General features: G+C 41.2%; 1 protein-coding gene across 2 annotated transcripts in view; it reads right to left on the reverse strand.

Annotated features, from left to right (window-relative positions):
* Positions 1 to 118: 118 nt before the first annotated feature.
* The window catches only part of LOC119543321 (endogenous retrovirus group K member 13-1 Env polyprotein-like), a 194291-nt gene continuing 180960 nt past the window's right edge, over positions 119 to 13449 (reverse strand). The window contains exons 2-3 of one of the 2 annotated variants that reach the window (XM_037848112.1): positions 2696 to 3069; positions 119 to 1029 (exon numbers count right to left, since the gene is read on the reverse strand). In XM_037848112.1, coding sequence (XP_037704040.1) covers positions 851 to 1029; positions 2696 to 3026 — 510 coding nt within the window. In that variant the 5' untranslated portion in view covers positions 3027 to 3069 and the 3' untranslated portion in view covers positions 119 to 850. Of the gene's footprint in view, positions 3070 to 13449 lie in introns of both variants that reach the window. The other variant, XM_037848111.1, reaches the window with a different exon arrangement.

The raw sequence follows: 13449 nt of genomic DNA on the forward strand, positions 1-13449 counted from the left end.
CTACTAGAAGTGACTGTAAAGAGTTATTCATTCATTCAACAAATACCTGTGAAGCACCTGATTGTAAGTGACTCCTGCAATGCATCCCGGAAGAAGACAGGCAAAAGCTTGGCCCTCCTGGAGTTTACATTAAATTGCAGGAGAGAGATAACAAATAACTGCCAAGGGCCAGCCTCAGCAATGGTCAGGGTCCTGATAGGGGGGCTGGAGTTGGCGAAAGAGGGAGACAGACACCTTGTTGTGTCCGGGTACGAAGATGGAATCTCCGACCAAGCAGAGCATCAGAGCTTTATTTTTATAATTCTCTGTAACATACGCACTAGCACTCAGGCATACAATACTAGAATATTTTGGCTAAATCTCAGGCATTATTTATTCTCACACAATGATCAATGGGCTAGCAGGGACAGACTCCCTGGAGCACAGCAAGACACAGTGTTCCGGCACAGGCATAGCAGTTCCTGTTATTTGGTACCAAGCAATCTATAACTATATTTTGTGTTCATGTTTTTAAATCTGTTAATCATTACCTTTTTGTTTCTTCTAGCTAACTCTTCCAAAGCTATTTATTTCTTCTAGCTAACTCTTTCAAAGCTTGGGAAGGGGGATGTCTGCCTAGTTGACAGATGGTCAGTGGGAGTGAGCAGAAAGGGTGACCTATTGTCTTCTAAGAAAGGAGCAGGCATTTTCACTTATGCTGAAGCTAATGCAGGGTAAGCCGCTGGCTTATTAATGTAGCTCGGTGTGGGAGCATTCCACCACCACAGGGCCCAAAAGACGCTAAATGAGAAAAAGAGGCAGTATGAATATAAGAAACAGCAGCAAGAAACAAATTCCTTTTAGGCAGGAATCATAGGTGCCACTCGATGCTCCGCCTTGCGGAACAGTCACCACAACATGTACTGAAGGCCCAAGGACTGTGCCGGGTGCTGAATTGGCTGCCCGCATCTCCCCCCTTTTTATTTTTTAGTCGTAAGGTTGCGAGCTCGATGCGGACCTGCTGGATTCCTCGGAAGAGGAGCTTGATGACTATAGGAAGAAAAATTAATAAGATTAGAACAAGCACAGCAATTCCTATATAAGAATATAGAGTAAAGACTAATGAAGAATTAGAGATATGTGAAGTTATCTGAGAGAGAAAATCAGAGGCCACTGCAGAGGAAGGTAACAAAGCAGAGTCTGACTGTGGTATATCTTGAATTTCTTTATGCAAGGTTGAAAGATCTAAACTTATATCACTATTGTTCCAAACTCCTTGCAGATGCATTTGTATCTTATGCCAAGCATGCAAAGATTCATTATATTCTTTAGGCGTAACACAAATCCATTGATATTCAATATGACATCTAAGTAATAATCTTACCCTCAGGCCAAGAAGCTGATTACCCAAGGTTTCAACTGCTTCTTCTAATGTGTTTACTTTAGCTTCAAGCTTTTTATCTATATTTTCCTGTGCGGCTAGTGCTAACATCACATTTCTTGATAAAGCATCTACATATCGGGCGGTGTGAACTTCCTGAACTAGGGCAGTGGTCACGGCCACAACCGCCCCTATAATGCTAATTAAAGCTGTGATACCTACAATTATTGCTCCAATAATTCTTTTTTGACGTTTGAGTGCATAATTAACTTCCTGTAATGCCTGGAGGCCTGGGCTGTCATACCAAGGTCCATCAGTCTTTACAGGTAACATGACAAAAGGTGGCTGCTTTAAAACTAAAATTGTTGCATTATGACCAATATTACTTATGCTATTAGTAAGGAGACAACTCATGCAAGAAATTGTATATACATTATTTTCATATAGCATAGTCAAATGACTATCTGATGAATCCACTAAAAGAACAAAAGGGGCTTGCACACAAGCCTGTACATAGAAATGTTGAGATTCTGAGTTGGGTGATAGTGGCCTAATAAGGGTAATGGGTCCAGTGGCAGCTAATAATTGCCATAGAAATTGCTGAGGAAAAAACACTTGGTTTTTTCACCAGGTCAGGATTCCATCCACCCATCCTGAGGAATATTGAAAGGCAACTGAATTTTCCTTGGGCTTAGCAGAGCGGCACTTTGGGTGCCCATATTCTGTTTGCCCAAGGTCCATGGGCAAATCTTTCATTTTGGGAGCAGGGATAGACCAATTAGTAATTTCTTCATTGGTTTGTAAAGGCTTGTATGCAACTCCCATAGGGAACATACAAGTCATCCATGGAGGAAAACCATGGTTAGGGTCTACAAACTTCCCTAAAACATCTGTAGCTGGGGGACAAGGAGATAAGAAAGCTGGGGGTGGATTCGATGAAATTGGGGTTTCTAAAATGGCATTCAGAATGCCAGGTGCTAGCATGGACATGGTCCACAAGTCACGTTTAGGATTGCGGACCGACATTAGGGGAGGCTTGGAAACAGAGTTTTCATGTGGAGAGTCAGTATACCTGGGCCTAGTTTGCATCATAATACATCCTGCTCTGGGGAAGTGAGAAGGGCTCCTCGTAAAGCAGAGGGGAAGTGTATCAGACTAGCCTATGAAAGTGAAACTGGTGTTCACTTGCTTCCTAATGTGTGATGAAGAGGAACCACCTAATAAAGCTGTGTTATTTATAAAAACAGGAACATTAGCATTTTCCCAAGTTGCAGGTTGTAAGAGAGGGGGTTCAGCTAAGTATACCCAATAAGTAGAAGAACATGAAAGTCCTACCTGGCAGGATAACACGGCTAAAATAGCAATGAACATTGTGGAGGGGGGTGACTACTCCCTGTTGAATGACCAAGTTTTCTGCTTGCCCAGTCAAAGCCTTTATCTGACCCCAGGTGGGAACAAGCCCTCTTGCGGTTGACCGCGCAGAATGTCTATGATGACACGAAAGCCCAAAATTAGAAGTCATTCGCATTTTCTTCATTGGAGGGATCAGACACTCTGGTTTCAGATGACTCTGAGGTGTTTGTGGAGTCTCTGGCCTTGGAGGAGGGAAGGTGATCAATTTCTTTGGGTGCATGGCAACTGGGTCCGGTTTCAGTTGACTGGACATGTTGGACAGCACGCTCCGGGATCCACAGCGGCGATGTGGCGTCCTGTGGAAAAACACAAGCATAACCTCATCCTCACGTCGTAATTAGAGGGTCGGGTTCTTTCCATTGGTTAGTCATTAAATCCTTCCATTTTACCCAGACCGTAGGCCTTTCTTTAAATTGCCAATGCTTTTCAGCTGCAGAATGGCCTTGATCATTTAAATTAATAAAATTTAAAACAAAAAGAGCATGATTAAGGATTTGATGGGGAGAACTATGGACACAATCTGAGTCCTCAGGGGCGTGGGAAAGATGGTAAAGGCTGTAAAAGCGGAGAGGGGTTACATTCATTCAACGGTAAATGCTCACAATCTGGTTCCAGAGCTAAAGCATCTTTAATAATGTTCCATAATGCAAAGGCATCTATGGGAATGTTACTTGGACCGTGAATGTGATAATACTTCTTCATTTCTATTCCCACTAGCCCATGTCTCAAGACTTACAGTTCCTTCCTCGGGGAACCACGGACAACACTCCTGCACAAAATGTAAAAACTTAGAAAGCTGTGTCTTGGTGACTACACAGCCCCATCGCTTCAGTAGCTGAAGCAAAATTTCTACAAAGAGTCCTCTGTCTTTAGACTCAATGTGGCACATGCTTCTCAAGTTCTGAGGGGATTACTCACCCGTCCTTTACTCCGTCGTCTCTGCGGAGGGGCTCACGAAACCCTGAATGAGAAAACTATCCAGCCTGTTATTTCTGCAAAAATAAAACTACGTTCTGACTACCTTTCAGGTCCCTGTTTGGGTGCCACTTGCTGAGGGCCGGCCTCAGGAATGGTCAGGGTCCTGATAGGGGGGCTGGAGTCGGTGAAAGGAGACAGACACCTTGTTGTGTCCGGGTACGAAGATGGAATCTCCGACCAAGCAGAGCATCAGAGCTTTATTTTTATAATTCTCTGTAACATACGCACTAGCACTCAGGCATACAATACTAGAATATTTTGGCTAAATCTCAGGCATTATTTATTCTTACACAATGATCAATGGGCTAGCAGGGACAGACTCCCTGGAGCGCAGCAAGACACAGTGTCTGGGCACAGGCATAGCAGTTCCTGTTATTTGGTACCAAGCAATCTATAACTATTTTTTGTGTTCATGTTTTTAAATCTGTTGATCATTACCTTTTTGTTTCTTCTAGCTAACTCTTCCAAAGCTATTTATTTCTTCTAGCTAACTCTTCCAAAGCTTGGGAAGGGGGATGTCTGCCTAGTTGACAGATGGTCAGTGGGAGTGAGCAGAAAGGGTGACCTATTGTCCTCTAAGAAAGGAGCAGGCATTTTCACTTACGCTGAAGCTAATGCAGGGTAAGCCGCTGGCTTATTAATGTAGCTAGGTGTGGGAGCATTCCACCACCACAGGGCCCAAAAGACGCTAAATGAGAAAAAGAGGCAGTATGAATATAAGAAACAGCAGCAAGAAACAAATTCCTTTTAGGCAGGAGTCATAGGTGCCACTCGATGCTCCACCTTGTGGAACAGTCACCAAGAAATGTACTGAAGGCCCAAGGACCATGCCACTAGGCTGACTGCTGGGTGCTGAATTGGCTGCCCACAAATAACTAACCAAGATGATTTTAGGTTGTGATCAGTGCTATGAAAATGATGCTACACAATCATGGGGATCATTGTAGAGGGACTGAGCAAACTTGGGGATCATGGGGATCATGGCTTGAATTTCATATTCTGGGGCCAACCCCACACTCTTCAGAGACAGATTACCTCGGGATAGGGCCCAGAAATTTACATTTAATATGGTTCTTCTTAGGCAGGCTATAATTTGAGAACAATCAAATTCCAAAGAGATTTTAATACAACTTCTTATCCAATCATTCACTCAAGAAACATTTATGAAGCACCTGCTAGGTGCCTGGGGTTGGAGGAACCCAATGGTGAGAGGGATAAAGCCCTGTTCTTAGTGTCTGATTAATCAACTGAGAACAGTAATCTCTACCTCAGTGTGCTAGATTTAGAAGTCTGAGAGGAGATAACCACACCAGCAAGAATTTGTAGCAAAGCACATGGACAGGACCTACTTGCATTCTATCCTTCTTGCTCTAGACCAAGTCTTTTGCAATTTGGCAAGGGAGACACAGATGGGCTGAAAGGCTTAGGCATGTGTCCTCCATGAGCAGAGAGAAGAAAGGAAGCAGTGAACACTGACACAGGATGCCTGTGGATGCTGAACAAAATTAGAACATGGGCAGAGGGCATTTCAAGCACCCAGGAATTATTAAGAACAATTAGGGTAATGGCACAAGGGCATCTATCCAAAGGCTAGAAGGATCAGGCAAATAAATGGATATACTGATATTTCAGTGACAGTTCTAATCATGGGAGAAGGCAAGGAAAAGCCCTGCAGTATTGGGTTGGAATTAGAGACATGAGAATGAATTCATGATTTTAAAGTTATGTATTTCTATTCTTGGCTGGAAAAGTCTCTAGATAATAGTATCTCAGGAGTACAAGGCATACCTAGCATGAAGATCTTGGTTTCTAAATACTATCCTAACAAAAGAAACAAAGATTTCTTGAAGGAATAAATTGACTCCAGGGTTGAGCAAGGAAAGCACAAAAGAAGCCTAAAATATTTTTGGGGGCCTAAAAGGAAGAAACTGCTCAAAAATGATGAGATTAAGTAAATGGATGTAACTGACAGCTTAAAGTGGTTCCCTTAAGGGCAAGTCAGCATAATTGGAAACAAACCAAATGTACATGAACAGTGGAATGGATAAACTGTGATGTGTTCATCTAATGGAATACTTACAACACAGCAATAAAAAGGAATTACAGCTGCATAGAACAACGCAGATGAATTTCACAAACTGATGAGCAAGAGAAGCCAAACACAACAGATTAAATAGTGTGTGATTCTGTTTTTCTAAGTTCAAGGAAAAGCAAAACAAATCTATTCAGATAGAGGTTAGAATAGTGTGAATTCCAGGAAGTAGGAAGTTTCACTGGGAGTAGACACAAGATACCCCGCAGCGTGTTGGAAAAAATATATTTGGTTCTCACTAGTGACATAGACATTGGCATAGACACAGACATAAGTATAAAGATATGGATAATATAGACATAGTTATAGATAAAGATATGGATGCAGATACAGATACAGGTTCAGGGTCAGCTTCATGGGTGCACAACTGGGCAGTCACAAAGGGCTTCACACTTGGGGTTTACTATTCGGTGGGCACCATCTTGAAATTCTTAACAATTTTATCTTTCAATTTGTATTTTGTAGATGATGTCAAATAGGACAATGGATCATGTTAGATTTTTTGACTGTGATGAGAAGAGATCAAAGCTCAATTGGAGAAGGTTTTATTGTAGCCATGTGCATGCAGGCTGAAGCCTAAGAGTGGCAACAGCCCTGAACAAAGGTGGAAGGACAGTTTTATAGCATTTTGGGAGGGGTGTTGGGGGAATAATTGGTGGGTAAGATAGAGAAGTAAGGAGTTGAGTCTGGGGATTAGTTTGCTCAGGGTAGGATAAGGAGTTGTGATGGTAAGGTAAGGAATTGACATCAGAGAGATTCTATTCTTGGCTGGAAAAGTCTCTGGATAATGATATAGAAATGATATAGAAAATTTTTGTTCTCGTCCTTGCTCAGACTGTTACATTAGCTAGGAGTGGGTTTTATGTAAACAGTCATGTCTGTTGTGGGAGAGCTTCCTGGAATATTTGCTAGGGGTGTGTTTTGTATGTGTTGGGGTGGGGAGTTTTGCCTAATAGGGCACACCTGGGTCTTGGAGCCTCAGCTCAAGACTGATCCAAAGTCATGCATCTCTCTAGGACAAGGTCTTGAGCCACCCACTCTCCCATCCTCTAGTGCCTGGCCCTGCCCAAACTCCCCATTCTCATCCCTGCCCAGTGACCCTGGGGACCTGAACACAGGCACAAAGTGAGTCAAGACAGACATTCATGCCCCATGGCATCTCAGAGTAGGACATGGTGGTGACCATCCTGGTCCCAGACTAGCAGCACCACAGTGCATTCTGCATGTGAACCAGGAAAGGCAGACCTCTGTCCACAACTGAGTCATGTACCTAGTGCACCCAGATGTGAAGGTCACAATCCCATAGGGGCAGCAGGCCTGTGGGAAGGGGAGATAACTGACTTGACTTCTTTGCTCCCAGCTGGAGCATGATATGTCCATCTCACAGCTGGCAGGAGGGGAAACCGGCAGCCTCTGGGCTGTTCACAGATTTACAGGGAAGGTCCCTTAGTCTCCTGTGAGGGTCTGCTCTCCTCCCATGAGCATCACAATGTACAGGAGAATGTGACCTTCAATAGCAAATATAAATCACCATGAGTGTGGAGATAGAGACCATGGGGAAAAGGGAATAACTTTATATTTGAGTACCTTTAATGACATTTTTACCCAGCTTTTTAAACAAGGGACCATACATTTTAATTTTACACTAGGCCACACAAATTAAATAGCTAGTCATGTATAGACATGTATGTAAATATAATTGTTATATACTTAAGATTTGTTTATGCATGTTATACCTAAATAACAATTTACTGTATGGATGTATGCTATGCATTAATAAAAATATTTAAAATGAATCTATTGACATGAATTAGGAAAGGAATGGGTGAAAAAAAAGAACCCATGATTCCATTAAGAAACTAGGAAAAATGAATGGATGGATGAGTGAATTACAGAGAGAAGAGAAAGCTGTTCTTTACATTAAAGTGGAAACAAATAAATATATTAGGAATTATGGAGTTATTAAATTGCCATTTTGTAGTCATCATTATAGTAATTGAGGTAACTATATCACTGGATGCTAAACATGTTGGGTGAAGTTTTCTCTGGGAAAATCTTTTTTTTTCCAGGTTCAGTCCATCTACCCACAGATTATTTATCAATTGCAAAAGAGAAAGATAATTTTATAGTAGAGAAACCTGGCAGACAACATCTTTTTTTAGAAAAATTCAGTTTTATTGAAATATATTCACATACCATACAATCATCCATGGTATATAATCAACTGTTCACAGTATGATCATACAGTTACAATCTATTTCTGAATGTTTTCCTTACATCAGAAAGAATCAGAATAAGAATAAAAAATAAAAGCAAAAAAAGAACACCCAAACTATCCCCCCATCCCAACCTATTTGTCATTTAGTTTTTATCCCCATTTTTCTACACATCCATCCATACACTAGATAAAGGGAGTGTGATCCACAAGATTTTCAGAATCATACTGTCACCCCTTGTAATCTACATTATTATATAATCATCTTCAGGAGTCCAGACCACTGGGTTGGAGTATGGTAGTTTCAGGTATTTACTTCTAGCTATTCCAATACATTAAAACCTAAGAGATGTTATCTGCATAGTGCATAATGTCCACCAGAGTGACCTCTCAACTCCATTTGAAATCTCTCAGCCACTGAAACTATTTCATCTCATTTTGCATGCCCCTTTTAGTCAAGAAGATATTCTCAATCCTATGATGCTGGGTCCAGATTCATCCCTGGGAGTCATATCCTGCATTGCCAGGGAGATTTACACCCCTGGGAGTTGGGTCCCACATAGGGGAGAGGGCAGTGAGTTCACCTGCTGAGGTGGCTCCATTAGAGAGAAAGAAGGCCACATCTGAGCAACAAAGAGGTACTCAGGGGGAGACTCTTAGGCACAATTATATGCAAGTTTAGCCTCTCCTTTGCAGTAACAAGCTTCATAAGGACAAGTCCCATGATCAAGGGCTCAGCACATCAAACCACCAGCCCAAAGTTTGTGACAACATCAACATCAGTCCAGGTGAGGAAGTCCAACACTTCTGGCAGACAACATCTTAATCAAGTGGTCAAAATAAATGGCACCAGTAAGGTAGAAAATTGACATCATGTGCCTCCTGATGTGGTGAACTGAGAAGGTCACAGGCTCACTGTTGTGGGTTTTCTACCAGAACCAAAAATTAATGCTCTGCATCTAATAATGGGGAACAAGTTAAAAGCTCAAGTTGGCAGACAAACCATAAAACAACTGAACTGTACTCTTCAAAAATGTCAAAGTCTTGAAAGACACACAAAAAGAGGCTGAAAGAACTGTGTCAGATTAAAATAGAATAAAGAGATTTAACAATTAAATGCAATGTGTGATTCTAGATTGGGAATTGGCTCATTTTTGTGAATTCTTTAAGAGATATTATTGGGAAAATTGACAAAATTTGAATATAGGACCTATATTTAGATAATAACATTGAATGTATTTAAAATTTTCTGAATTTGAAAACTGCACTGTGGTTATGTAAAAAACATCATTTTTCTTAACAGGTACATACTGAAGTCTTTAGGGGTGAAGAAATATGATTTATGCCACTTATTTTCAAATGTTTCTAAGAAAATTATAATGCTAACACACAAGCATGTGTACATGAACATAGAGAAAGAGAAAGAATGTGGTGACAGTCACAACTGGTGAATGTAGGTGATGGCATATACATTCATTGTTTATCTGTTTTCTGTTGCTACTTTAGCAAGTCACCACAAATTCTGCCTTAAAACAACCCAAATGTATTATCTTACAGTTTTGTAGGTCAAAAGTCTGACACAAATGTCACTAAGTTAAATCAACATGTCAGCAGGGCTGCATTCCTTTCTGGATTCTCTAGGGGAGAATTAATTTCCTTGCCTTTTCCAGCTTCTAAAGGCTGCCTACATTCCTTGGTCCATGCCCCCTCCATCTTCAAAGTGAGTAGTAGTCAGTTGTATCTTTATCACATCACCTCTTCCACTTTAAGGAAACTTGTGATTATATTAGGCCCCTGTAAGAAAATGGTTAAGTTTAGCTTTCACATAAAGGTGATGTGGAATAGGGAAAATAGAAGCTAAACAGAACTAGCACAAACTGACTCTGCAATTAGAGGAAAAGAAAGGGCCTCTGATATAAGCTTAGAGTTAATGCCAGTAACAACTAAGGTCACTGAAATGTGATGGAATATGAGGTGTAATTAAAGGTGGGTTAATCAGCTCTCTTGGATAAACTGTAACCTCTGGGGTACCCAGTCAATGGGAAAATAGGGGAGAGACCTGCATGTTAAGCTTAGGAAGTAAATTGTGCTGCTTCTTTTGTTTGGGGCGCTGACCATTCCATTTTTTTTTGGTCATGTGCCCGCTCTTGCAAGAATGAAAATAAATTTCTTTTCTCCTCGACAATCAGGTGAGCCTTAGTTTTCTTCCAGGTACAACTCTGTTTCTAACAGCCCCCACAGATAATCCAGGAAAATCTTCTCATATGGTCAGCTGGTTAGCAACCTTAATTCCATCTGCATCCTCTACTACCTATACTCATATTCCCAACATATTCACAGGTTCTGGGGGTTAGGATTTGGACATCATTGGGGATTTCTATTTTCCCTAACATTGTTGTATTACTTCTTCTAACCTTTCTAGAGGTTTCAATTTTATCACAATAAAAACCTTAAAAAAAACCTTATTAATATGATCACACACCTGAAGAAAACCTGAAGTCATCTACAAACAAGCTACTAGTACTAATAAGTGAAAACCTGAAGTCATCTACAAACCTGAAGTCATCTACAAACAAGCTACTAGTACTAATAAGTGAGTTAAGCAAGGTCACACAACACGATGTCAACAAACAAAAATCAATTGTATCTTTTATATACTAGCTACAAACAATGAGATATTGACATGTTAAACATGCCATTTACAGTAGCATCAAAAAACATGAACTACTTAGGAATAAACCTAACAAAATAAGTGCAGGATTTCTACACCAAAAACTACAAAATGAAGAGATTGACAGTGTTCATGGATTGGAAAATTCACCATTATTAAGATGTCCTTTCTCCTCAAATTCATCTATACAGCCAACAGAATTCCAAACAAAATCCCAGAAAGTATTTTGTAGGAATTAACAAATTGGTTCTAAAATATGGAAATGCAAAGGAGCCAGGAAAGTCAAAACAATTTCAAAAACAATTTAAAAGGTGGAGGACTCACTCACACTACACTATTTCAAGACTTACTATAAAGTTCCCTACTTTGAAGCAAGACAGTGCAGAATTTACATTAGCAAAGACACATAGATAAATGGAACAGCATAGAGATCCCAGAAAAACACACAGATATACATGGGCAATCGACATCTGACCAAAGTAGCCTTGAAGATCAGAGAATAGAAAATCTTCTCATGAGCTAAAACTGCCCACAAAAGCCTGGGTAGGGAACAACCTTTGTCTGGAGATATGTAAGAACAGGATGGAAGACACTTTGTTCAGAAGAGCCTGTCTCTAATAAAGTGGTTCTCGTAGTCCTGCACGTTCTCTGCCCTCTGAGATCCAGGGCTGCTGCTGTTGGTACACGGATGTAGCCGCGGGTCTCTCTCCCTGGTGCTGAACACCGGCCGCTGGCAGGTTTTCTCCGTGGTGCTGAATATGCATAGTTCGGCAGTATGTAGGGGGTCTCCCAACTGGGTCTTTAGGACCACAGCTCCTGGTGCGCCTGGCCTTGCTTTGTTCTCTTTTCTATATTTATGAATGTTTTCAACTTGAACTATCATATTTTTAATGTCAGGTATTTGTTTATTATGGAAAATAAACATATTTAAAATGAGAATTGTATAATGAACTTCTAAGTACCTGTCATTCATAGCAAGTTATCAAATGTTTTATCAACTCCTTACCCCCACCTCACCCATATTATTTTGAAGCAAATTCCAGGTATTATATCACTGCATTCATAAATATTTCCGTATGGACCTCTGAAAGATGAAGATTCTCTGAAATCATAATCACAATATATTAACACACCTAAAATGTAATTATTCTTTGACAAAACCACATACCCAGTTCGTGTACATGATCAGGTTTCTGCATGCAATGCAAACCTCAAAAGGCTTAAGTAAGCTGCCTGGAGATGCCTAGAGAGGTCAGGACTTCATACAAGGGCAGAAATCACCACTTTAGCATCAGGTGGCCCCAGCACCAAATTGGGACATACAGACCTCTTTGCCACAGAGGATACTGAGAAATCCTGATGCACAGGCTGCAGACTCAGGCAGGTGATCACACCCATAGGATAACACTTGACAGGGTAGCCCAGGAACTACAGGCTCCAAACACACTCCTGCCCAGACAGGTCTGGGCCAAGACTAGTTAAATCAGAATCCCTACAGGAGAGTCCAAGCATCAGTACTTATACCCAGCATTCCAGTGAGCAGTCAGGGTTTAATCACATTCTGAGCATGGCTTGAATGATCACTTGACAACTGACTGGCTGTGTGAACTAAGACAAGTCAGTTCACCTTTCTGAGTCTCAGATTCCTTGGTTTAATTTAACATGGCCACCACTAGCCTACCTTTGAACCTTCAGTGCCCCCTCCTGGAATGACTTTCCAGCCAACCCAAATTATAAGTATCCATAAAGACTCAGTTCAGAAACCAGTTCCTCTGTGGCTATCCCCCTCCTGAAATAATCATTTCTCCCTCTGAACTTTATGACATCAATTGTCTGTGTTATGGCATCAGAGTAGAGGTGGACAACACTTGGAAGACCAACTGGTCCAACCATTGATTTTAAAACACAAAAATGGAGGAAATGATTGAGGAAAGGATTTGCCCAGTGTCAGAGAGTAGGGGCAGGGAGAAATGGTGATAGTCTAGGGCTCTTCCTGCTGCCTGAAGCACACTTGTGCATTTCCAGTTCTAATGCTCAACAGTTAACATAACCTCTCTGAGCCTTAGTTTTCTCAACAATAAAATGGGAAGAATAAGTCCTACCTCCCAGAGTTGCTGTGAGAATTAAATGAGATAATGGGCTTTGTAAACTGTGAGGAGATGTGAACTTACGGGAGTTAGTTTCACTGTTACACTCATGGAAATTGGAATAGAAGTATGTGAACCTCTTTGGGCAGAGATCTGCCTTAGGTATCAGGAAACACCAGCAGACAACTGCTACTCAGAAAGCCAGGGTGGGAAACTTAGAGCCAACCCAGGAATGAAGACTGAGAATGGGAGTGTGCCAGTTTGAATGTATTATATCCCCCAAAGTGCCATTATCTTTGATGCGATCTTGCATGGGAAGATATATTAATGTTGATTAGATTGTAGTTCTTTGTTTCCATGGAGATGTGACCCACCCAACTGTGGGTGATAAGTGTGATTGGATAATGTCCATGGAGGTGTGGCACCACCCATTCATCATGGGCCTCGATTAGTTTACTAGAGCACTATGATAGCTCAGACAGAAGGAGCAAGCTTGCTAGAGCCAAGAGGGACACTTTGAAGAACACACAGGAGCTGAGAGAGTAGCCATAGCTGAGACAGACATTTTGAAGACAGCCATTGGAAGCTGATGCAGACATTTTGGAGAACACTATTTTGAAACACAACCTGGGA

The sequence above is a fragment of the Choloepus didactylus genome, chromosome 8 (assembly GCF_015220235.1).
Source record: "Choloepus didactylus isolate mChoDid1 chromosome 8, mChoDid1.pri, whole genome shotgun sequence".
NCBI lineage: Eukaryota > Metazoa > Chordata > Mammalia > Pilosa > Megalonychidae > Choloepus > Choloepus didactylus.